At 43.0% G+C, this 22,630-nt stretch overlaps 2 protein-coding genes across 11 annotated transcripts in view; one reads left to right on the top strand and one right to left on the bottom strand.

Annotated features, from left to right (window-relative positions):
• Positions 1-9,405, top strand: part of USP34 (ubiquitin specific peptidase 34) — a 267,844-nt gene extending 258,439 nt beyond the window's left edge. For all 7 annotated transcript variants that reach the window (XM_043511969.1, XM_043511968.1, XM_043511970.1 and 4 more), the window contains 4 exons: positions 2,744-2,884; positions 3,009-3,155; positions 6,564-6,723; positions 8,138-9,405. In XM_043511969.1, the coding sequence (XP_043367904.1) occupies positions 2,744-2,884; positions 3,009-3,155; positions 6,564-6,723; positions 8,138-8,748 (1,059 nt within the window). In that variant the 3' untranslated portion in view covers positions 8,749-9,405. The remainder of the gene's footprint in view (positions 1-2,743; positions 2,885-3,008; positions 3,156-6,563; positions 6,724-8,137) is intronic.
• LOC119854081 (activator of 90 kDa heat shock protein ATPase homolog 2-like) overlaps positions 8,779-22,630 on the bottom strand; it is a 35,100-nt gene continuing 21,248 nt past the window's right edge. For 3 of the 4 annotated variants that reach the window (XR_006280332.1, XR_006280335.1, XR_006280334.1), the window contains 3 exons: positions 17,933-18,081; positions 12,843-12,935; positions 8,779-10,333 (listed from right to left, as the gene is read on the bottom strand). The gene's annotated coding sequence lies outside the window, so the exon portion shown is untranslated. The remainder of the gene's footprint in view (positions 10,334-12,842; positions 12,936-17,932; positions 18,082-22,630) is intronic. The other variant, XR_006280333.1, reaches the window with a different exon arrangement.

Genomic DNA, 22,630 nt, shown 5'->3' with positions numbered 1-22,630 from the left:
TAGTTAGATTAACAGTTAATTAGCACAGTCTTTCTTCAGTCCAAAAAATAAAGAAACAGTATAGCAATGCTCCAAGGCAAACTGCTATCTGTAAGGTGGCATTGGCATTATATCAACCTTTTCATGCAACAAAACCCAGCTCTGTTATATCAGTCCAGTTAATCACAAGTATCCACAAGATACTTTGCTTTTAAAACAGCATTAAAAAAATTGAGAACGTTGCTATCCTGTCCTTACTGTCTCAGATGTCAAATCATTCAAGCAAAAATGTCTGTATTTAGACTTTGGTCTACAGATAGGTTGCTTATCAGTATAACTGGTGATACCTTTTCTCCAAGCCTTTGTATGGCCTCCATAAGATTGATTACAAAGGGAAATATGCCTTATTGATGCTACTTACACCTGGGCCATTCGAGATGCAGAAGGTAAAGATAACACATGCTCATCACGAGATTCCTTTCTTGCTTCCCTTACTATCGACAGGGATATTTCCAGATGGAGTAAGATGATCATCTTGTTCTCAACCCTTTTATAGATTATGGTCCTGTTGGAAATTAAAGCTTCTACCTTAGGGTTCTGGAGTTGAAAACAGTTTGTCTAGCCTGTAAGACTTTCTCCCATTGATCAAGACCAGAGACTCATCTGCCAAAAATACCAATGTCTGTCTTAGGTCTCTGCCAGGTATTATATAAAGGGAAGTCCAGACTAGGCCTGTTCATTACCAAGCCCAACACTCCTTATCTCCAGCTCTACTTCGGGGTCAGACAAAAGCCAGTGTCACTGGCAAAATCTGTTTCTCAGCTGGAATCAGGAATTCCACTATATATTCCCTCTAGTTCCATTGGTTCAGGAGATCTGTCTGCAGATCAGATGAGACTCAGCCAAGATGTTGCAATAACTGTAATAGAATCTTGGCAGTTTGGTTCAAGTGTCCTGTGTCTGATGTTAGCACCACTTTCCAGATTACTAGATCTTTCTGTTTAGGTTGGATTAAGACTCTCCACCTCATCCTGAATTGTCAAGAGCTGACACCCTGACTTCTAGATTTTTGAACATTCCAGGACCATATTTCGAATAGCAGCGTTTGTGATTTCAGCTTCCCTCAGATGCTTGGGACAGTGGGCCTCTCTCACTTTGTAATACCCTAGTTTATTGAAGGATTTCTCAATGGACCAGTACGGTTACTTACTGCTTTGCCTTCATGACTGCACTAAGGAATCTGGATTTCTTTATTGTTGTGCTGTGAGTATTACAGTAGGTGTTGTTCATTCCGAGTAGTGTATGTATTTCTTTTCAATTGGAATTGGAGTCTTCTTTCTCAAAGCTCTCTGGATCTCTGGTCTTCTATTGTCAGATTATCATCTGTACCATACAGTGTAGAAGAGGAATTTCTCATATCCATAGCTACTTCCTGGACTTCGTTAGATACATACCAAATGGCCAGTTCTCTATAAACAGGAGTCCGTTTGAGAAGTGTGACATGGTTAGTGCCCTCAGTCCCCATTTGGAGTCTTAAATCATCTCCATTTCCATTTCAAACAGACCACTAACTTGTTTGTTTTCTCAGTTCTCTTTTACACCCTTGTTAAAACTTGTCAGATTTTCAGTCACCTGCATATATCAAAAGATATCCGATTAACCCAAAAGTAGCAGCTATTGCTGGCCTTTTTCACAGCATTTCCAAACTGTTGCTTTTAGCTCTATATGTGTCTCTTGACCTCACAGAGGTCTCATGAGAGAGTGGAATGGTGGCCAGCATATTCTCTTGACCTGCCATCTAGAGCTGATGCTCGTTTTGGTAGTTATCACCCTCCTTGTTCACCTAGAATTTCCTAGGGGTTGTACTCGTTGCTAATCTCCCATGAACAGTACTATGCAGAGGCCACTCAAAGAAGATTGGGGGGTTACTTACAAGTAACTGTTCTTCTGGAATGTAGCCTCTGCATGCTCACACCTTCTGCCCATTTTCACCACTTCTTCAGAATCTCAGGTAATGAATTCCTAAATTAGGGAACAGACTGAAGGATAGTTGGGGCTACTCCAATCTTCTGGGGAGGCGGGGGGGGAGAGATGGAGGAACTAGTGGCTCCAACAGACAGTGCTCGATAGTAATATTCCACAGCTCGATGCCAGAGGCACCATATCGCACAAATGTGAATATGTGGAGGCCATGCTCTTCAAGAACAACAATTACTGGTGAGTAACCCCTCTTTACTATAATTTGTGAACATAAAAACTGTTAAGTTAAATTTATATCATTATTCATGGCTGAGACCTCTCGAGATCTGGCTCCTGTCCCCTTTTGCAGCAGATCTCTACCAGTGCCACTGCCAAAGGGCCCTTTACACTCACAGAAGACAGGGCAGTAGTTGCTTTGCAGGCCAGGGGAGATGGATCTCAGTAAATACACACTACTCCTGACAAACTTCCATCCTCACATAAAGTGAGGTGAATCAAAGAACACCTTTGAGATGATAACTCAAATTAATTTCTTTTTGTCCTTAGTAGTAGTTTATTTTAATTTAATACCAGGCAAACATTTTCAGTATGAATGAATTGATCAGCAGACCCAGTTAGTTAGTTAGTTAGTTATGATAATTAATGTTGCAGGCATTATTCCAGATGGTGCCTATTCTTTCAGTTGCCCTTAATATATAATTATGTACCATGCTCTCACTAGTGTCATAATTTCAGTGCTAATTTTGCAGCATTAAATTGCAAAGTTTTTTTCTTTCCTCTTTAGTCTCCTATGTCAAAGAACTGTATTAAGCTCCTGTGTGAAGATCCAGTTTTTGCAGAATATATTAAATGTATTCTAATGGATGAAAGAACTTTTCTTAACAACAATATTGTGTACACATTCTTGACGCACTTTCTTCTAAAGGTATGTGGTATTTTAAGTGTTCGTATTTAATGGAAATGCAGTTATTATGCATTACATTAGTTTAGGGTATTACTTTGCACAATTCAAGTCTTCATAGCTTTGAAATAAATGTGTTCTCTTACAGGTCCAGGGGCAGGTGTTTTCTGAAGCAAACTGTGCCAATTTAATCAATACTCTGGTTACAAATCTAATAAATCAATATCAAAGCCTTGAATCCGATTTCAGCAGCCAGCGAGTTGAAATTTCCAAAGCAAGCTCTACCTTAAATGGGGTAAGACTTTTCAAAGCCATTAAAATAATAAAACCTTTTAAAAACAAATTTACTTTCTATGGCAGAGCTTCAGTAGATTGTATCCATTGTGAGGATTTGCCTGAGAGAGTGGACATTTGATTGAAACTATATGCATAGGCAGGGTCCCCTTTGCTAGCTGGTCAGAGACAGCTGGAGGTGTTCATCAGGTTGAACCCTGGATAAGGGGGCTGCTCACCAACTCCCTGTTAGAAATCTCTGCTCTGCTAAGGAAATAGGAATCTAGCTCTTGGAATGCCATTCTGATCTCTTCAAAATTCTTCTTTTATCGGTCTTTTTTAGCTCTCTGCTACCTACTTTTTCACTTTCTGTTTCCCCTTGTTCTCTTTCTGTGCATCATATGGGTGGGCTGCTGTCACTCCAGCCCCAGGGACCCCTTGCCATGAGTGGAGTCAAGCTCGGATAAAAGTCATTCCTGAGTCCCACCTGTGACCATATGGAAAAAGAGCTTACCCTCTCTGCCCTCCATCCAGCACCTCTGATTATTTCTCTGAAACAGACATTAGATCATCCCAAAGATTGAAAAATGTAGGAAAACATTAAAGAAGCTTTGGAAGCACCTGTTCTATTTTTATTTCTCTTTGCATATTTTGTCAACCAAAAAAGGTAAATTCTCCAAATCTTGTTCCAAGAATTCCAGGGCTGTTTTCCCTGGGCCACTTTCTCAGAATAAAACAAGTTCTTCTTCAAGTGATACCACATGTCCATTCCACTGTAGGTGTGTGCATGCCTTGTGCACACTTGTCAGAGATTTTTCCCTTAGCCGTACCTGTCAGTGCACTATGTGCACTGATACCTCTTACCACTGCACACAGGTATAAAGGGCCACACTGCCCCCGACACCTCTCAGTTCCTTCCTACTGTCAGTGACGTTGGTTGTTGGAGCTGCAATCTTTGTTTCTTCATATCTTTCCTCTCTGTGTATGTAGTACCTATAATATTAGTTTTAGTCTTATATAGTAATTCTGTAAATAATATTGTAAACTTATACCTAGAACTGTCTTTTTAATTTGGGGTTACCAGTCCCTGGTTGAGTACCGGTATTGATACCAAACTGATGCCCCATTCTCCTAGCTTCAAGGCCTGTCATTCATGTAACATGTCTCTGCCAGTGCGTGACACTCCTCCCAGCTTCCTCAAGTGTCTGAGAGAGCTGCATGTGAGAGACAAATATCATATTTGTTCAAACATCATTCGAAAAAGGATAAGGCTGCCAGACTCAAGTGCCTGCTCATGGATTCTGCACAATCCACTGTCAGAACCCACCCGCTCTGATTGGGTACCAAGCATGTCCATGTCTATCAGGAGTGCTCCTCCTGTTCTTGTGAAGTCATCAGCCAGTTCTGTATTGCAGGTGCCTAAGAAGAGATTGCATAACTCTCCTAGGGATTCAGTACCAGAACCTTCCAACAAGAAGGTGCCAAGTGTTCACAAGAACTCATAGGAGTTCCCTAAAAAGTCCCCCGGAGCAGTCTGTGAGCCAGCAGGGATTGCTGATTTCAGAACCCAGGAAGGATCCATTGAGACCAGTCCCCGAAGCATCAAGGCACATCTAGGTCCTGCAGGCTCAAAAACGCCTTTTGGTGCGGTTGACACCTGAGGCATTTGAGGCAGCCAGGGAGTTATTCAGTTTGTTGGTACCGGCTTCTCCCGTGATTCAAGAGCCTCACAAGGAACTGACTTTGGGGTTAACCACATGCTCCTGCGATCCCGACTCAAGCCCCAGAGCATCACTTGGTACTGGTCACTTCTGTGCTCACGTTTCCTCTGTGTAGGATTGCGTCTAGAGGCAAGCCAGTGATGATTTCATTGGTTCCCCCTTTTCCAGACTCTCAACCCCACTCCCTGAAACTGATGAGATCATCTCCCCCATGGTTGGAGGAAATGGACTCCTCATTGGACTCAGAAATCAGATCTGTTGTGTCCCGTTGTAAGCTTGCCCATCAGCTCCAGTGGGGTGTCTGTCCACCTCAGCATTTTAGGAGTCAGTGGCCTTCTCGGAACTGCGTCCCACCTCCATTCCATTGGCCCTTCTGCCTCACAGTTCAGAACTGCCTCAAAGTTCTAGGACACATGGCGGTGCACACCTATGTGGTACAGCTACAGACTGCACTTCAAGCATTTGCAGGGTTGGGTGGCCTCTATGTACTCAACGACCCATCGGCATATAGACATGGTGATTCAGGTACCCCTTCAGTTCTTATCCTTTCTGAACTGGTAGATAAAATCTAGAAGTTTGCGAGGGAGTTCCCTTTTCCCCTACACAGCCTATTCTCACCCTAGTTATAGATGCATTGGATCACTTTCAGACTCTGTGCCTTCGGTCTTTCCCGTCCTCATCTTTCAATATTCCTGTCTTGTTACATAACTTCCATTCAGAAAAGATTCACCCATCTATTGAATATTTAGTAATCAATAAAAAGTTCTGTTTCCATTGTTCTAAGTGAAATTGATTCTACAAGAAAAAAAGGATTATTCCCTTTTCTTTTTATATTTCTTCATTTTACTTGTTCTTCATTGATACAAAAAGTCAGCACCATCGAAAAGAGGTCAGTGACATACTTTAATTAAACACTGGTCTAGACCCAGTATTAGTGACTTAACAAGTGGGATTTGCTAAAGTTTGCATAAGAGAATAATGTAGACAAGCCATGTGTATTGTGATATCATACAATTAACAACCCTCTCCACCCCCCACCCCGGGTAACAGGATCTTTTGGGTTTAGGAGCCCATACTTAATGAACGGTCTGGAGACTAAAAGTGGAACAACCTTTTCAGCATTCTCAACATGCAGAGCACACTGTTCACACAGGAAATCAGTGCACATGCAAACTCCTCTACTCCTTGAGCTTAGATATCAGCAGTGGTATGAAATAGCTGGGGGTTGACAGAAACACTCAAATAATTCTACATTTTGTTTATTCTCCCTATTCATTGCCACTTCTACAGAACACAGCATTTCCAAACTGTTGCTGGGTTTTCCACGGTCAGGTTGTCAACCATAGTGTATTTTATTCGTTGGTGAGAACTAGTGTAAAATGCATTGGAATTAAGCATTAAGAAATCCTAACAAAGGGGGTTAATTCTGTTGTGTACAACTTAATATTGTCAACTCTTACACAGTAGGTCTTTGTCTACATTAAGGATATTGCTAATACTAGTGGGAAAGTTTTGGGAAATTTCAGTAGGGTAAACAAAGTTTAGGAATCTATTCTGTTGGAAGCAGAAAAGCGTTCAGAACATCTGGTAAGGTCTCAGGTTGATTTGTTTAATAAGCAATTTCAATTGCAAATAGTGTGTGTGTAGGATTAATGTAAATTTAAAGTTTGAAGTATTTTAGTAATCGTGTTTGTTTATGATGTTTGTAGGACCTTCGAGCACTTGCTTTGTTGCTTTCAGTGCACACCCCTAAGCAGCTGAATTCGGCCCTGATTCCAACTTTGCAAGAACTGCTAAACAAATGCAGGGCTTGTCAACAACAGAGGAACTCATTACAAGAGCAAGAAGCCAAAGAAAGAAAAACTAAAGGTTTGCCTTTTATAACCTTGGTGTAATCTTCAACTCCCTCTCCTTTACCTTGCATATCCAACTGTTGCTGTATCCTGCCAGTTCTTCCTCCATATATCTCCAGCTCAGTCTCTACCACCAAGATTCTGCTCTGTACTATGGAAATCTCCCAATAAGACTACAGCAACCACCACCTCTCTGATTTACCTGACTCCTGCCTTGCACCCCTCTGGATAATCCAAAATACTTCTGCTAAAATCGTTTTTCTTGCCCACTGCTTTTACTATATCACCCCTATCACTGGTTCACATTTGCAGCATGAAATTAAAACCTTTGTCCTCACTTTCAAAGCTCCTCATACTACTTCTCTTGTTTCATCCCCTACCACTCCCGTCCCCCATACTTTGTGTCTTTCTCCCATGTCATCCCTATGTCTAAAATAACCTGCTAACTATGGAGCCTACCTCCCCTTTTAAAATATTCTAACACTCACTTCCTTGGACTAGCTTTCTAGTGCTGATTCTACTCCTGTGCCATAAAAAGAAGAGAAAAAAGCACAATCCTAATTTTGACAAATTTGCATACTGAAATGAGATAAACTAACAGGAACTGACACAGTATGTATGTGATGCAATAAATAACCTCATGAGGCTATAGTATGTAAATCTCATCTATCGGTTTCCTTTGTGTGATACTTCTCACACACATCTCTTCGTGTTGTAATGTGTAAACTAGATTGTAAGCTTCTTGGGTAAGGGACCTGGTTTTATTTGCTGTACAGTATTATCTAAACTAATAATGCTATACACATAATAACATTATGCATTGTCAATCCAAAACAGATGGGTGAAATCCTAGTTGTATAGAAATCAAAAAGAGTTTTACCACTGACCTCAGTGGGACCAGGGTTACTTCCTTGGACCAGAACAATTACACTTAGTATGGAGAGGAAAATCTTGTACAAATCTGAGCATATTAAAGAGAGGTTATTTAATGAAATCTGTTTAAACAAACAACAATATTATTATTATTATAATCATTATTTATTATTTGTATTGTGGCAGAGCTTAGGAGCACTAGTCATGGACCAGGACCCCATGACTCTAGGTCATGTACAAACAGAACAAAAAGACAGTCCTTGCTGTAAAGATATTATGTTACCCGCTTAACACTGGAGCTTCAGATTTGCTGATTCTAACCCCTAATGCAACACACAAGAATCTAAGGAAGTGAAATTTTAAGCTGGCAGTTACAGTTAATGAATCTCTCCAATCTGATGAGCCTCTGAGGAGATCTCTAGTGAGCTTTGTTTGCCTACATACAGAAGAGTATATGAAAGTGAAAAACATAAAATAAAAGACCTCGAGACTCAAATGTAAATATAAAACAAATCTGATAAATGTACTTCACTGCAAACTGTATGTTGGTTTTACAGATGATGAAGGAGCTACTCCTGTAAAAAGAAGACGGGTTAGCAGCGATGAGGAGCATACTGTAGACAGCTGCATCAGTGATATGAAAACTGAACCAAGGGAGGCATTGACTCCAACAAGCACTTCAGATAATGAGACAAGAGACTCTTCTATCATTGATCCTGGCACTGAGCAAGATCCTCCTTCCCCTGAAAATAGTTCCGTTAAAGAATACAGAATAGAAGTTCCATCTTCCTTTTCAGAAGACATGATGTTAACTACCAGGTCACAACACACAGAAGAACAGTCAGGCAATGGTAAATTTGAAGAGTGCAAGGAATTTAAAGATCTGCAGAGTTCCAAGGATCCCAATACAGTTGAGGATGACTCAGAGTTCCCCTCCACGTCAATTTCAGCAGTTTTATCTGACCTAGCAGATCTAAGAGGCTGCGATGGTCAAGCCTTACCATCCCAGGACCCTGAAAATAGTTTATCTATCAGTTGTGGCCATTCCAGAGGACTTTTTAGTCACATGCAGCAGCATGACATTTTAGACATCCTGTGTAGGACCATTGAGTCTACAATTCATGTGGTCACAAGGATATCTGGCAAAGGAAACCAAGCTGCTTCTTGACATTAGATGGAGCATGTCTGCTTTTAAGTCTTTTTCTTTTTTTTTCTTTTTTTTTCTTTTTTTTCAAAAAATGCTGTTTGTATAAGTTTTGCTTATTTCTGTTTTGTGCTTCAGTTTGTCCAGTGCTCTCTGCTTGAATGGCAAGATAGATTTATATGCTTAATTCTTGGTCAGGCAGAACTCCAGATTAAAACATTTTTTGCATCTACCGTACTTTTCTTAAAGGGCAATCAGATAATGGATATGTTTTATGTAATTAAGAGTTCACTGTAGTGGCTTTCATTTAATATGGCTGTATGGGAGAACAGGGCCTCCTTGCCCTGTATGATGTAATTTAAACTTATGGCATTTTTACTGTGTATAATATGGTGTCCTCTGTGCCAGTTTTGTACCTTATAATAGAGGCAGATTGCCTCAGATCGCTGTGGTTCTTATTATCAAAATTAAGTTTACTTGTATACTAAACAACCACAAGAAATTTGATTCTGTAAAGAATCCTCTTTAGCTGTGGCCTGGCAGTATATATATGGTGCTTTATTTAACAGAATACCTGTGGAGGAAATAAAGCACACTTGATGTAAAATTAATTGTTTTATTTTTATTGATATGATCAATCGCTATTCTGTGCACTTCATTAAACTGATTGTGATGACTTTTCATTTGTTTACATATGTTGCTTCAGTCTTCAGATTTCTAACCAAAGACAACTTGAGAACTGTGAAATAGTTGCAGAATAAGAAACGCTTCTCAAATACATTCTAAGCTATGTAAATCTCAGTTATTTCCCATTCGTTTTGTCCACTTTGCATTAACTTTACAATTGGGCAGTTCAGTAAAATGTACCTCATTCCAACAATTTAAAAATACAAAGAATCCAACTGAATCTTTTACCACTTTCCTCGATATTGACCCGTCAGCTAGGACTTGAGCCTTTGCTCCATTCTGGCCTCCTCTTCTCCCCTCTTGCCATTTTCAGTCCCTCTTTCTGCTGCCCAGTGTCTCCCACAATTCTGATATGAATGGGCTATTCCTCTCCTGTACAAAGTTTTCATAAACTGCAGCACAGCCTGTGCTAGCCACACTCCCTTTTCCTGCTTGGTGCTAGATCTTCTTTCTCCATGACAACAGTCAAATGGTGGGTTGCTTCGCTCCTGTCCTTTTCTTGTAGATTCATTATTTTGAGTGGTTAAGTTGTTTGTTTTCAAGCCTTACTGTAGCATCTCCCTGCCAAGCTCATCTGCCCCCTTTCAAGGCATGACACAGCAGCTATGCAAGTACCAGCATCTGGGCAGCATGGTGATCATAGCCACCTGTCACCTCCGCTGCATGCATCCCACTGAGCTCCTCTGCCCCGTCAGGCCTGGCAGAGCAGCTGTGCAAGCACCAGGCATCCAGCCAGCTGACCCTATCTCTGCAAGGGCACAGGGCTCTCAGTCAGACAGGCAGGTTTGGGCCTCTACCCCATAACTCCACCCCGCAAGTAGCTGCGACTCCACTGCAGAAAAACCCAACCAGGAGAGACAGAGCAGAACAGGAAGAGGCTTTGAGGACGAGGAGGACTTTATCCAGATGACTGGGGTAAGTCCTGCGACAACAAAGAATCATAAAGAAGAGATGCTTTCTGGGCTTCTGGTCCCCCCACAAGTCCAAAAGTGGGTACTAGAATCCCTGGGGAGAGAAGCTGGGCTCCTACACAGCTCCCTTTCCTCGCACTGTGAATCGCGGGATTCTCATGGTACTATAAGGTAAGTACCGCAAACCCCAGAGACTCTGGGTCCCACAAAAGCAAAAGGCTGGCTCCACATTAAAGCTTTGTGCACTTCAGGCAGCCTTGGCCAAAACAGGAATTTGAGGATTCCACTCCCCGTGAAACTGCACCTTCGTGGGATTAGAAAATAGTAAGTGAGAAATCCTTCCCATTTTCAGAATGATCCTGATTTCCTGATCAAAGCTCCAGGTGGTACTAGTCTTCACCTACAGCACTTACTTGGGTACTAGCCTGGGGTAGCAGGCAGGCAGCTTTTCAGGCTCGCAGGAACAACTAACAAGACATTTTCACATTGTGTCAGTACTCCTCCACTGGTGTGTGGTCCCTAGTTCAGGATAAATAATATATTACATCCCCCCTGTAACTGTCATGGGGAAGAAGTACCACACATACAAAACAACGAAACAAAAACCCACACCAGCAACAACCTACAAGACTTTTCAAAGACAGGATACCAGTCAGTGGCCGGCAAGGAACTTATTTAATGTCAATACAGTATCTCTCCTTGTGAGCATTATTGTGATGCATGTTTTCCATTGCTGCATCTTTTGAAGTTATCATAAGATCCAAATGAGGACACCTGATTAAACCACAATATGGTTTGGGAATCTAAGATTGGCGCAGCAGTATCTCCACCAGTGAAAGACAGTGTCACACCTTCAGAAGGAGACTTCCTTCCGAAAGACCTGACAGTGATGACTGTATCACTGCACCGATATTATATTGTAATTATGATGTATTTATGTAAGATAAAGCATGTGAGGTGTCATTGGAAAGGTTATGGTTTGTTGAATATGATTATCCTATTTGTATGCATGAATCATTTTTGTATCCAAAATTATGAATAGTGACTATGTATCTATTTCAAATGTAGCTATTCCTAGGCAACACCCACTAGGCAAAATGCTCTGTCTATATGGCTAGTTGGGAAGGGCCCATTCAGATTAATGAGCCATTAAGAAGAAATATTAGGCCTTAGGAGAAGCTTATCTCCCACTTGGTGAGCCTTCCTGTTAATGCTCCAAACAGCCAGTGGGGGGTGGCTTCTGTGTCTCTACAGGGACATGTGACCAGGTGCTGGTCACCTGGTGCTGGACTCCATCTTGGGATGTCAGTATTTTTCCACTGACTGGCATGGAAACCAAGCTTTGAAACAAAGGGTCCCCGCCATATGCAAAAGCTATATAAGGCAGGAGAGTTACATCATCTGGGTTCTTCACTGACTCCCCACCCAAGAAGACTCCTGGAAACACCTGAGGAACAAAGATTGAACTGGAGGAAGTGCTGGACCCTGGCAAAGGGGATTTTCAGCCTGTGAATGGAACACCTGGGGATTCCAAGCTTTAAGCAAGTGCAGCTTGCCCCTTAAGAATCTGCAGCCTGCTTGTATCATCACTTAGGGTGAGAATCTGCTATTCATATCCAGTCTATTTAGCATATTAAGCTTAGTTTGCGTTTTTTGTTTATTCGCTAGGAGATCTGTTTGCTATCACTTATAATCACTTAAAATCTATCTTTTGTAGTTAATAAACTTATTTTTGCTCTATCTAAATCCATGTGTGGGAATCATGACTCAGGGAAAAAGGCTGTAGCATATTCCTCTCCACGTTGAGGAAGGGGGAGAATTTTATGAGCTTACGCTGCACAATTCCCTATGCAGCGCAAGATGGTATAATTTTGGGTTTATACTCCGGAGGAGGTGCGTGCCTGAGGAGCTGGGAGGTGTCTTAGCTGGAGCCTTCCAATGCAGGGGCTGGTCAGGAGTACTACAGGGGGCACGTAACTGCAGCTGGCTATGTTCCTAACTATATATGCTGGTGAAATTGCAGGCTAGAAAGGGCTTTGCAGCTTGTCACAGCAGTATAGTGTAAAAGGGACCCCAGGCTGGCTAGTGAGTAGGGAGGCTCAATGGTACCCCAGTTTCAAGTGGCACCTCGGGAGGGGGGGAGCCAGTCACAATGACACACAGCACACTGAGGCTATCGCCGTTCAGACCAAAGTTTTTACATATATATATAAAAAAGGAAAGCCTACTTCATGTTAAATAAGCAGCTTATTTTCTAGGGGTATGATCCTTGCTTGGAGTGAGACATCTCGGATCCTGCCTTGGTCAACCCTTGATGTGATTTGTGATGAGCAATGGATGCTAACTTGGTGTGGGAAAGGGCCTTCACCCTAGCATTGTAATACTACATATCAGCGCTAAGTAGTGTACTGTTGATAGTATCCTTGGGCTCATGGGCAAAACCCTCAGGTATCCAGATTTCTCAGAGCAATCAGACTGCCAGACTAACAGTCAGACCAATCTTTCCTAAGTGGGACCTACCACTGGTGCTGAAAGCTCTAATCATCCATTCCATTGAGATTCTGACTTCCTTCATTCTGCCAATAGCCACAGCACCCAAATGAATGCTAGCGGAATATCAGAAAAGCACTTATATCACGCATACAGAATCTACAAGGAAGTCAGCTCTCTGTTCATTTCCTTTCATCCTGCAGTGCCAAGGGCTTAAGAATGGCCAAATTATCCCTTACTAGATGGAGCATAAGAATAGTCATACTGGTCAGACCAAAGGTCCATCTAGCCCAGTATCCTGTCTTCTGACAAAAAGAAAAGGAGTACTTGTGGCACCTTAGAGACTAACAAATTTATTAGAGCATAAGCTTTCGTGAGCTACAGCTCACTTCATCGGATGAGCTGTAGCTCACGAAAGCTTATGCTCTAATAAATTTGTTAGTCTCTAAGGTGCCACAAGTACTCCTTTTCTTTTTGCGAATACAGACTAACACGGCTGCTACTCTGAAACCTGTCTTCTGACAGTGGCCAATGCCAGATGCCCCAGAGGGAAAGAACAGAACTGATAATCAAGAGGTGATCCATCCCCTGTTGTCCACTCCCAGCTTCAGGCAAACAGGCTAGGGACACCGTCCCTGCCCATCCTGGCTAATAGCTATTGATGGACCTATCCTCCATGAACTTATCTAGTTCTTTTTTGAACTCTGTTATAGTCTTCGCCTTCACAACATCCCATGGCAAGGAGTTCCACAGGTTGACTGTGTTGTGTGAAGAAATAATTCCTTTTGTTTGTTTTAAACCTGCTACCTATTAATTTCATTTGGTCACCCCTAGTTCTTGTGTCATGAGAAGGAGTAAATAACACTTCCTTATTTACTTTCTCTACACTTGTCATGATTTTATAGATCTCGATCATATCCCCATTTACTTGTCTCCTTTCCAAGCTGAAAAGTCCCAGACTTATTAATCTCTCCTCATATGGCAGCCATTCCATACCCCTAATCATTTTTGGTGCCCTTTACTTAACCTTTTCCAATTCCAATATATCTTTTTTGAGATGGGGCGACCACATTTGAACGCGGTATTCAAGATGTGGGTGTACCATCGATTTATATAGAAGCAATATGATATTTTCTGTCTTCTTATCTATCCCTTTCTTAATGATATCCCAACACTCTGTTTGCTTTTTTGACTGCCGCTGCACGTTTGAGTGGATGTTTTCAGAGAACTATCCACAATGACTCCAAGATCTCTTTCGTGAGTGGTGACAGCTAATTTAGACCCCATCATTTTATGTGTATAATTGGCATTATATTTGCCAATATGCATAACTTTGCATTTATCAACATTGAATGTCATCTGCCATTTTGTTGCCCAGTCACCCCCTTTTGAGAGATCCTTTTCTAGCTCAGGACTTAACTATGTTCAGTAGTTTTCTGTCCTCTGCAAATTTTGCCACTTCACTATTTACCCCTTTTTCCAGATAATTTATGAATAGGTCTGGTTGAATATGTTGAACAGGACTGGTCCTAGTACAGCCCCCTGGGGGACACCACTATTTACCTCTCTCCATTCCGAAAACTGACCATTTATTCCTACCCTTTGTTTCCTATCTTTTAACCAGTTAACAATCCATGAGAGAACCTTCCTTCTTATCCCATGACAGCTTATTTTGCTTAAGAGCCTTTGTTGAGGGACCTTGCCAAAGGCTTTCTGAATTCTAAGCACACTATATCCATTGGATCTCCCTTGTCCACATGCTTGTTGACCCCCTCAAAGAATTCTAGTAGATTGGTGAGGCATACTTTCCCTTTAGAAAAACCATGTTGACTCTTCCCCAACAAATTATGTTCATCTATGTGTCTGACAACTTTGTTCTTTATATTGTTTCAACCAGTTTGCTTGGTACTGAAATCAGGTTTAGCAGCATGTAATTGCTGGGATCACCTCTTGAGTCCTTTTTAAAAATTGGAGTAACATTAGCTATCTTCCAGTCATTTGGTACAGAAGCTGATTTAAATGATAGCTTATAAACTAGAGTTAGTAGTTCTGCAATTTCACATTTGAGTTCCTTCAGAACTCATGGGTGAATACCATCTGGTCTTGGTGGCTTATTACTATTTAGTTTATCAGTTTATTCCAAAACCTCCTCTAATGACACCTCAATCTGGGACAATTCCTCATATTTGTCACCTAAAAAGAATGGCTCAGGTGTGGGAATCTCCCTCACATCCTCAGCCATGACAGATGCAAACAATTCATTTAGGGCTATCAAGCGATTAAAAAGATTAATTGTGATTAATCGCACTGTTAAACAATAATAGAATACCATTTATTGAAATATTTTTGACATTTTCTACATTTTCAAATATATTGATTTCAATTACAACACAATACAAAGTGTACAGTGCTCATTTTATTTTTTATTACAAATATTTGCACTGTAAAAAACAAAAGAAATAGTATTTTTCAATTGGCCTAATACAAGTACTGTAGTGCAATCTCTTTATAATGAAAGTTGAACTTACAAATGTAGAATTATGTACAAAAAATAACTGCATTCAAAAATAAAACAATGTAAAACTTTAAAAACTACAAGTCTACTCAGTCCTACTTCAGCCAATCACTCAGACAAACAAGTTTGGTTACAATGTAATCTCACATCTTGTTTACAATATAACCTGAAAGTGAGGACAGGTGTTGGTATGGCACTGTTGTAGCTGGCATCGCAAGATATTTACGTGTCAGATGCGTGAAAGATTCGTATGTCCCTTCATGCTTCAATCACCATTCCAGAAGATATTGTCCATGCTGATGATGGGTTCTGCTCAATAACGGTCGAAAGCAGAGCAGACCGACACATGTTCATTTTCATCATCTGAGTCAGAAGGTTAATTTTCTTTTTGGTGGTTCGGGTTCTGTATTTTCCACATTGGAGTGTTGCTCTTTTAAGACATATGAAAGCATGCTCAACACCTCATCCCTCAGATTTTGGAAGGCGCTTCAGGTTCTTAAACCTTGGGTCAAGTGTTGTATCTATCCTTAGAAATCTCACACTGGTATCTTTGCATTTTGTCAAATGTGCTGTGAAAGTGTTCTTAAAACGAACATGTACTGGGTCATCATCCGAGACTGCTATCAAATGAAATATATGGCAGAAAGTGGGTAAAACAGAACAGGACACATACAATTCTCCTCCAAGGAGTTCAGTCACAAATTTAATTGATGCATTATATTTTTAATGAGCATCATCAGCATGGAAGCATTTCTTCTGGAATGGTGGCCGTAGCATGAAGGGTCATATGAATGTTTAGCATATCTGGCATGTAAATACCTTGCAATGCGGGCTACAAAATTGCCATGTGAACACCTGTTCTTACTTTCAGGTGACATTGTAAATAAGAATCAGTCAGCAGTATCTCTTGTAAATGTAAACAAACTTGTTTGTCTTAGCCATTGGCTGAACAAGAAATAGGACTGAGTGGACTTGTAAGCTCTAAAGTTTTACATTGTTTTGTTTCTGAGTGCAGTTATGTAACAAAATTAATCTATCTTTGTAAGTTATACTTTCACAATAAAGAGATTGCAATACAGTACTTGTACAAGGTGAATTGAAAAATACTATTTCCTTTGTTTATCATTTTTAAAGTGAAAATATTTGTACACTTTTGTATTTTGTGTTGTAATAGAAATCAATATATTTGAAAATATAGAAAAACATCCAAAAATATTTAATACAGTTTAATTGGTATTCTGTTGGTTAACATTGCGATTAATCATGGTTAATCTCAGTTATTTTTTTTTAATTAATCATGTGTTAACTGCAATTAATTGACAGCCCTAAATTCATTTAGTTTTTCTGCAATGGTCTTATTGTCCTTGAGTCTCCTTTAGCGTCTCGATCATCCAGTGGCCCCACTGGTTGTTTAGCAGGCTTCCTACTTCTGATGTACTTAAATTTTTTTTCCTTTAGAGTCTTTAGCTAGTTGTTCTTCAAATTTTTTTTTTTTTTTGGCCTTCCTACTTATATTTTTACATTTCCTTTGCCAGAGTTTAGGCTCCTTTCTATTTTCCTCACTAGGATTTAAATTCCACTTTTTAAAGCAGGTGGGCAAACTTTTTGGCCCAAGGGCCACATCTGGGTATGGAAATTGTATGGCCATGAATGCTCACAAAATTGGGGATGGGGGTGAGGGCTCCGGGCTCTGTGGTGGGTCCAGAAATAAGGAGTTCAGTGTGCAGGAAGGGGCTCCGGGCTGGGGTAGGGGGTGAGGGCTCCGACTGGTGGTGCAGGCTCGGGTGGGGCTGAGGATAAGGCTTTGTGGTGCAGGAGGATGCTCCCGTCTGGGACCAAGGGGTTCAGAGGGCAGGAGGGGGATCAGGGCTGTGGCAGGGGGTTGGGGTGTGGGAGGAGTTCAGGTGCAGGTGCCAGGTAGCACTTACCTCAAGCAGCTCCCAGAGGCAGTGGCATGTCCCCCACCTCTGGCTCCTACGCAGAGACACAGCCAGGCAACTCTGCATGCTGCCCCGTCTGCAGGCGCTGCCCCTGCAGTTCCCATTGGCCATGGTTCCTGGCCAATGGGAGCTGCGGGAGTGTTGCTTGGGGCGGGGGCAGTGTGTGTAGCTCCTTGGCTTCCCCTACGTGTAGGAGCCGAAGGAAGGACATGCCACTGCTTCCAGGAGCTGTGCGGAGCCATAGTTCATGTGGAGAGGGGAAAGCCCCCGACCCTGCTCCCTGGCGGGAGCTCAAGGGCCAGATTAAAATGTCTGAAGGGCCGGATGTGGCCCCTAGGCTATAGTTTGCCCAACCCTGTTTTAAAAGATGCCTTTTTGTCTCTCACTGCTTCTACTTTGTTGTTTAGCCACAGTGACACTTTTTTGGGGTATACATTTAAGTTGAGCCTCTATTATGGTGTCTTGAAAAAGTTTCCTTGCAGTTTGCAGGGATTTCACTTTTGGCACTGTATCTTTTAATTTCTGTTTAACTAACTTCCTCATTATAGTGTAGTCCCCCTTTCTGAAATTAAATAAGGAATCAAGTTGCATTCTTCAAGATCCACAGCAACCCTCGTGAGCTGAAAGAGCATGCGCTTCCACCACAGACATCTGCAAAGCAGCCACATACTCACCGGCTTACATCTCTATTGGATGCTATAAGGTGGACTTGCTGATTTAACAGACGTCTTGTTTAGCAGGAAGATGCTGCAGATGGTAATGGTTCAGAAAAATCTTGCCATTTGACAGGTTTCAGAGTAGCAGCCACGTTAGTCTGTAACTGCAAAAAGAAAAGGAGTCTTGTGGCACCTTCGAGACTAACAAATTTATTTGAACATAAGCTTTCGTGAGCTACCGCTCACTTTATTGGCTGTAGCTCATGAAAATTTATGCTCAAATAAATTTGTTAGTCTCTAAGGTGCCACAAGTACGTGCCATTTGAGCGATTCAAAAAGGGAGATCTTTCCTGTTTATGTTCACTTTTCTATCCCTCTTTGCTCCAGTTTACTGCTCACTACTTCCCATATGTATCAGAATTGTGGGAGACCCTAGGCTGCAGAATGGAAAAGTTCTTACCTGATAATTTCCTTTCTGCTAGCAGCATCTCCCACAATTCTTCCCAACATGGGTAGCTTCACAGCCTGGATCAGCAATTTATTTGGATAGTTGCTCCACAGGTAGTGGTCTACTGAATATAGTTAATTAGTTGGCACTGAAGTTATTGTTACTAATCATTGTCTAAGAGTTTTTACAGTTTTGGAATGAATCATCTGGCAGCTAACAGGAGAAAGGGGTATAACTAGCACAGGCTGTGCTGCAGCTTTGAACCTGCTCCAGAAACTGGAGACAGGCAGGGAATAACCCATATGTCTCAGAATTATGGGAGACGATGCTAGCAGAAAGGAAATTATCAGGTAAGAAATTTTCCATTCTTCCATCTGTGCCTTCTTTGAGGTCCATTCCCATCTCTCTCTACTACCTCATTCTCCTTGCAACTCATCCTCCTTTAACCTGATATGAACTCTCTCTCTCTCTTTCGCATTGCACTGCCTTATCCTCATCCTGGGAGATTTCAGTTTCCACATTGACCCACTTGATTCTTGGTCCCCTCCTTTAACTGGCCTGTTCAGTCTCCATTTTTGGACTGACTCCCCTACTCATCATCTCATTCACTTTCCTGGCTTGGGTCTTCTGCAAACACTGTTGTCTTTCTGATCCACCTACCTCTGAATTCCCTCTTTCTGACTGCAAGTTACTGTCCTCCATCATCACTCACTCCCCTCCCCCATTCTATCCCAAAGGGACTTAGGGACTTTGAGACACTCAGCATTGCAACGCCTAACGTTTAGACCCCTAGAAAACTCACAAGAACAACATTGTGATCCAAAGCCTGAATTAGGTGCCTACACTCTTCAGGCGATGCATGGGATGGGATCTTAGGGGTCTTAGGATGGGATCCACAAAAGCCAACATGCTAGGCAGAGAGCTGCCTCAATGAGTTGACGGGAGACGCTGAGAAGAGGGTTGTGTCTTTATTGCCCCCCTCCTTACCTCACAGAGTTAGGTGCCTAAATCAGGGCTGCAGGGAGATGCCTATCTCTACTAGTGATCCACAAATAGCAACCTCTATCCTGGAATCAAGCAGCTTAGGTGCCTAAATCATTTCTTGTGAGACTGGACTATGTGTCTCCCTCTGTCCACACAAACCAGGAGGAGGTAGCGGTGGTGGTGTTGTGAGAATGAGTTCGGTGCTGGCCTCACGCCACACAAACCAGGAGGAGGTGGGGTTCCCACCTTATAACTTTCAGCCCAGTGGTTAGAACACTCACCTGGGAGACCCAGTTCAATTCTCGGCCAATGGGAGCTGTGAAGCCAGCAATCTGGACTGAGGCAGCACGCAGAGCTGCCTGGCTATGCCTCCACCTAGCAGCTGAGCGAAGGGATATCACCGCTTCCAGGGAGCCCCCCAGGTAAGCACAGCCCAGAGCCCGCCTCACCCTGTCCCATGCCCCAACCCCCTGCCCCCTCCCACACCCAAACCCTGTTGCTGGGGGGAGGGCTTGGGGGCCCGAGACTGCCCCAGCAGCAGCCGGTGCGCCTGGCCCAGGGGCTGTCTGAGCTGTCCCTGAGCCAGGCACCAGATACTGCAGAAGTCACTGAGGTCACAGAAAGTCACAGAATCCACGACTTCTGTGACCTCCATGACAAACTTGCAGCCTTAGTTATGACAACCCAGATTCTCAAAGGTATTTAGGTGCCTATCTCCCACTGATTTCAATGGCTTTTGGAGCATTCATAAACCATGCAATAATTACTCAAATAATGCTTTAGAGCATGTTAGAGAAGGCCTGGGTTCCCTCTGATTTGCAAAACACCTTTTATATACACACCACATGGAAAGTTTTATTAGTACCTGCTCCTGATCCCACTGAAATTGATCCAAAAAGAGTAAATTATTCCCTTTTACTTTGGGCCTTAGATAGTCACACCATTGAAAGGTTGGTCTCTAAATTGAATTAATAAATACTAGAAATGGTATCAGTGACTTAACCAGGGGGACTTCATAGTTTATGTAAAAGAAAGATGTAGGTTAGTCGATATATCTTGTGATGGCATGCCGTACATCCCTCAGTTTATCACTGGGTTTGAGAGCCAACAGTCAAAAAAGTTCCCAGTGCTTTGATACCAGCACTGGTATAAAATGTTTGTTATTACTCGTCAGTGCCATTGATAGGCAACGTGGTAGGCAGGTGGTAGAGAAACTGCAATTTAAAGGAGAGTAGGAGCCATTGGAAGGATGTGATGTGATGGGGAGGGGAAAGAATATTTTTACCAAGAAAAATTGGATCTACTTAAAAGATGCTGTGAGAAGTGGGCAGTCCAGCGATGAGGTTGCAGTAGTCAAAATGATAAATAACTGGAGAATATCTGGCAGTGGATACAGTGATGAAATGAGGGATTTTTGAAGAGCTAGAGGAAGAATTGGCATGATTTTCCAGCAGCTCAGTTAGGAGGAAAGAAAAATTGGATGAGAGAAGACAACTGACATACAAGCTGTAAGCGTGATTGACTGAAAATGGTGACATTTCCAGCCATGATAGAATGGAGAGTTTGGGGCAAGCTAAGAAGTTCAGTTTGCCATGTGTAATCTGAGTTTGTGGCTGGACATATAGGAGGAGATGTAACAGTTTCAGGTGTGAGGGAGGTCAGAGGTGGAGACGGGTAGTCAATAGGCAGACCATGGGCCCAGTCTAGACAGCCAGATGCTTTTCCATGGAATGCGTGGGTCAAAGCTGAGCTGGAGCTGTGCCCGCTCCCCAGCACGGAGAGCCGGCTGGACTGGGCTGCAGGGCGGAGTCATGTCTCCAGGCAGCTACTTCTGCAGACTCAGCCCCACTGGCAGCAGCACAGGGATTGGGGGGGGGGGCATTCCCCCCCCCCCCACACACACACACCCCCAGCGGGGAGCCTAATGTGTCTCCATGATGCCCTGCCCTTCCAATCAGGGAGTGATAGGGTGTCATATGCTCACTCTGCAGCTCAATCAGAGCACTCTAGGGGCCCTAATAAAAATCCTTTTCTGCTTGCTGTTGAGACCGCATGGGTGGCTGGGTCAAGGAGCTGAGACTCCTGGGCCCTACTGGGCAACCTCGCTGGTAAGTGCCTGACAGGTCCTGTACCATCCTCTTGTGCAGGGGCCCCCCCTTTCTGTAGCCCTCCCCCCCTTGTGCTCCCCACCCCCAAAATCCCTCCCCCGGCCTCATGCTCCCTGCCCCTAAGCATTCCATAGGCTCCTGAGCCCCCCCATCCCACTCTTGTGCACCCCCCAATGGTCCCTAGAGCCCCCACCCACGCCTTGTGTCCTCCCCATGCCTCGTCCTTTGGGGCCTGTCTCCTGCCCCCAACTCCAACCTGCCACTTTCCCTCCTCCGGTTGCCTGCCTTTGCCACATACTGGCCTCCGCCCTCCCCAGAGCTGCTACCTGGAGGCTCCTTGGTCCCTCCCGCTACCCGAAGCCTCCTTCCTGCCACTCAGCTATCCCAGCCCCCAAATCATCCCACGAGCTGGATCATAGTCCAATACTTCACCTCTGAGCTCAAAAGTATTCTCACACACACCTTGCTTTGCTGCCCAGATCCCAGCCCATACTCATTCCTCCTCCCCCTGCTACCTGACATGCCTGGAGGCATGGAGGAATGTTTAGGGGAGCAAGCAGCAATGCCAGGTGGCTTGGGCCAGTCCCCCATGTCCCATTTTCAATGTAGGGAGATATAGTCACCTTACTTTCCAGGCGGGGCAGGTAGGGAGGTGGCAGGCAATCGGGGAGGGACATTTGCAATGTGAATCATGATTCTCTGGAGTCTGCACCTTCACTATACCTTGACAAAAAATAATCACAGCATAATGATGGCAGTTGAAAGAACAGATGAAGATATCGAGGGATGGGGTCTAAAGGATGAGCCCAACGACAGAGGGAAGGAAGGGACCTATTTGAAGGAGTGTTCAGAGAGGTAAGGAGAGAACTAATTGACCAGAGAACCATAAGAGAAGACAGAATCAAGTAATCCATGGAGCCTGAGGCTGTAGCACACTGAGGAAGATGGCTGTAAAGCCCATGGACCCAGTCAGAAGCAGAACATTAATTACCTTAGAGGACTCCTGTTAAGAGTGAAGCACGGGGGATCCAGAAGAGAGACAAGAGGCACAGAAAGAGCTTTGGGAATGGGAGATGGTTAGTGGGTGCAAAAGAAGAAAGGGGGTGGCAGGGAAAAATCCAAATAAGAGAGTGAGGACTACAGAGGGAGCAAAAGAAGCCAGAAGAT

This window comes from Dermochelys coriacea, chromosome 3 (genome assembly GCF_009764565.3).
Source record: "Dermochelys coriacea isolate rDerCor1 chromosome 3, rDerCor1.pri.v4, whole genome shotgun sequence".
NCBI classification, from domain to species: domain Eukaryota; kingdom Metazoa; phylum Chordata; order Testudines; family Dermochelyidae; genus Dermochelys; species Dermochelys coriacea.
This window is presented reverse-complemented; position numbering and strand designations above follow the sequence as displayed.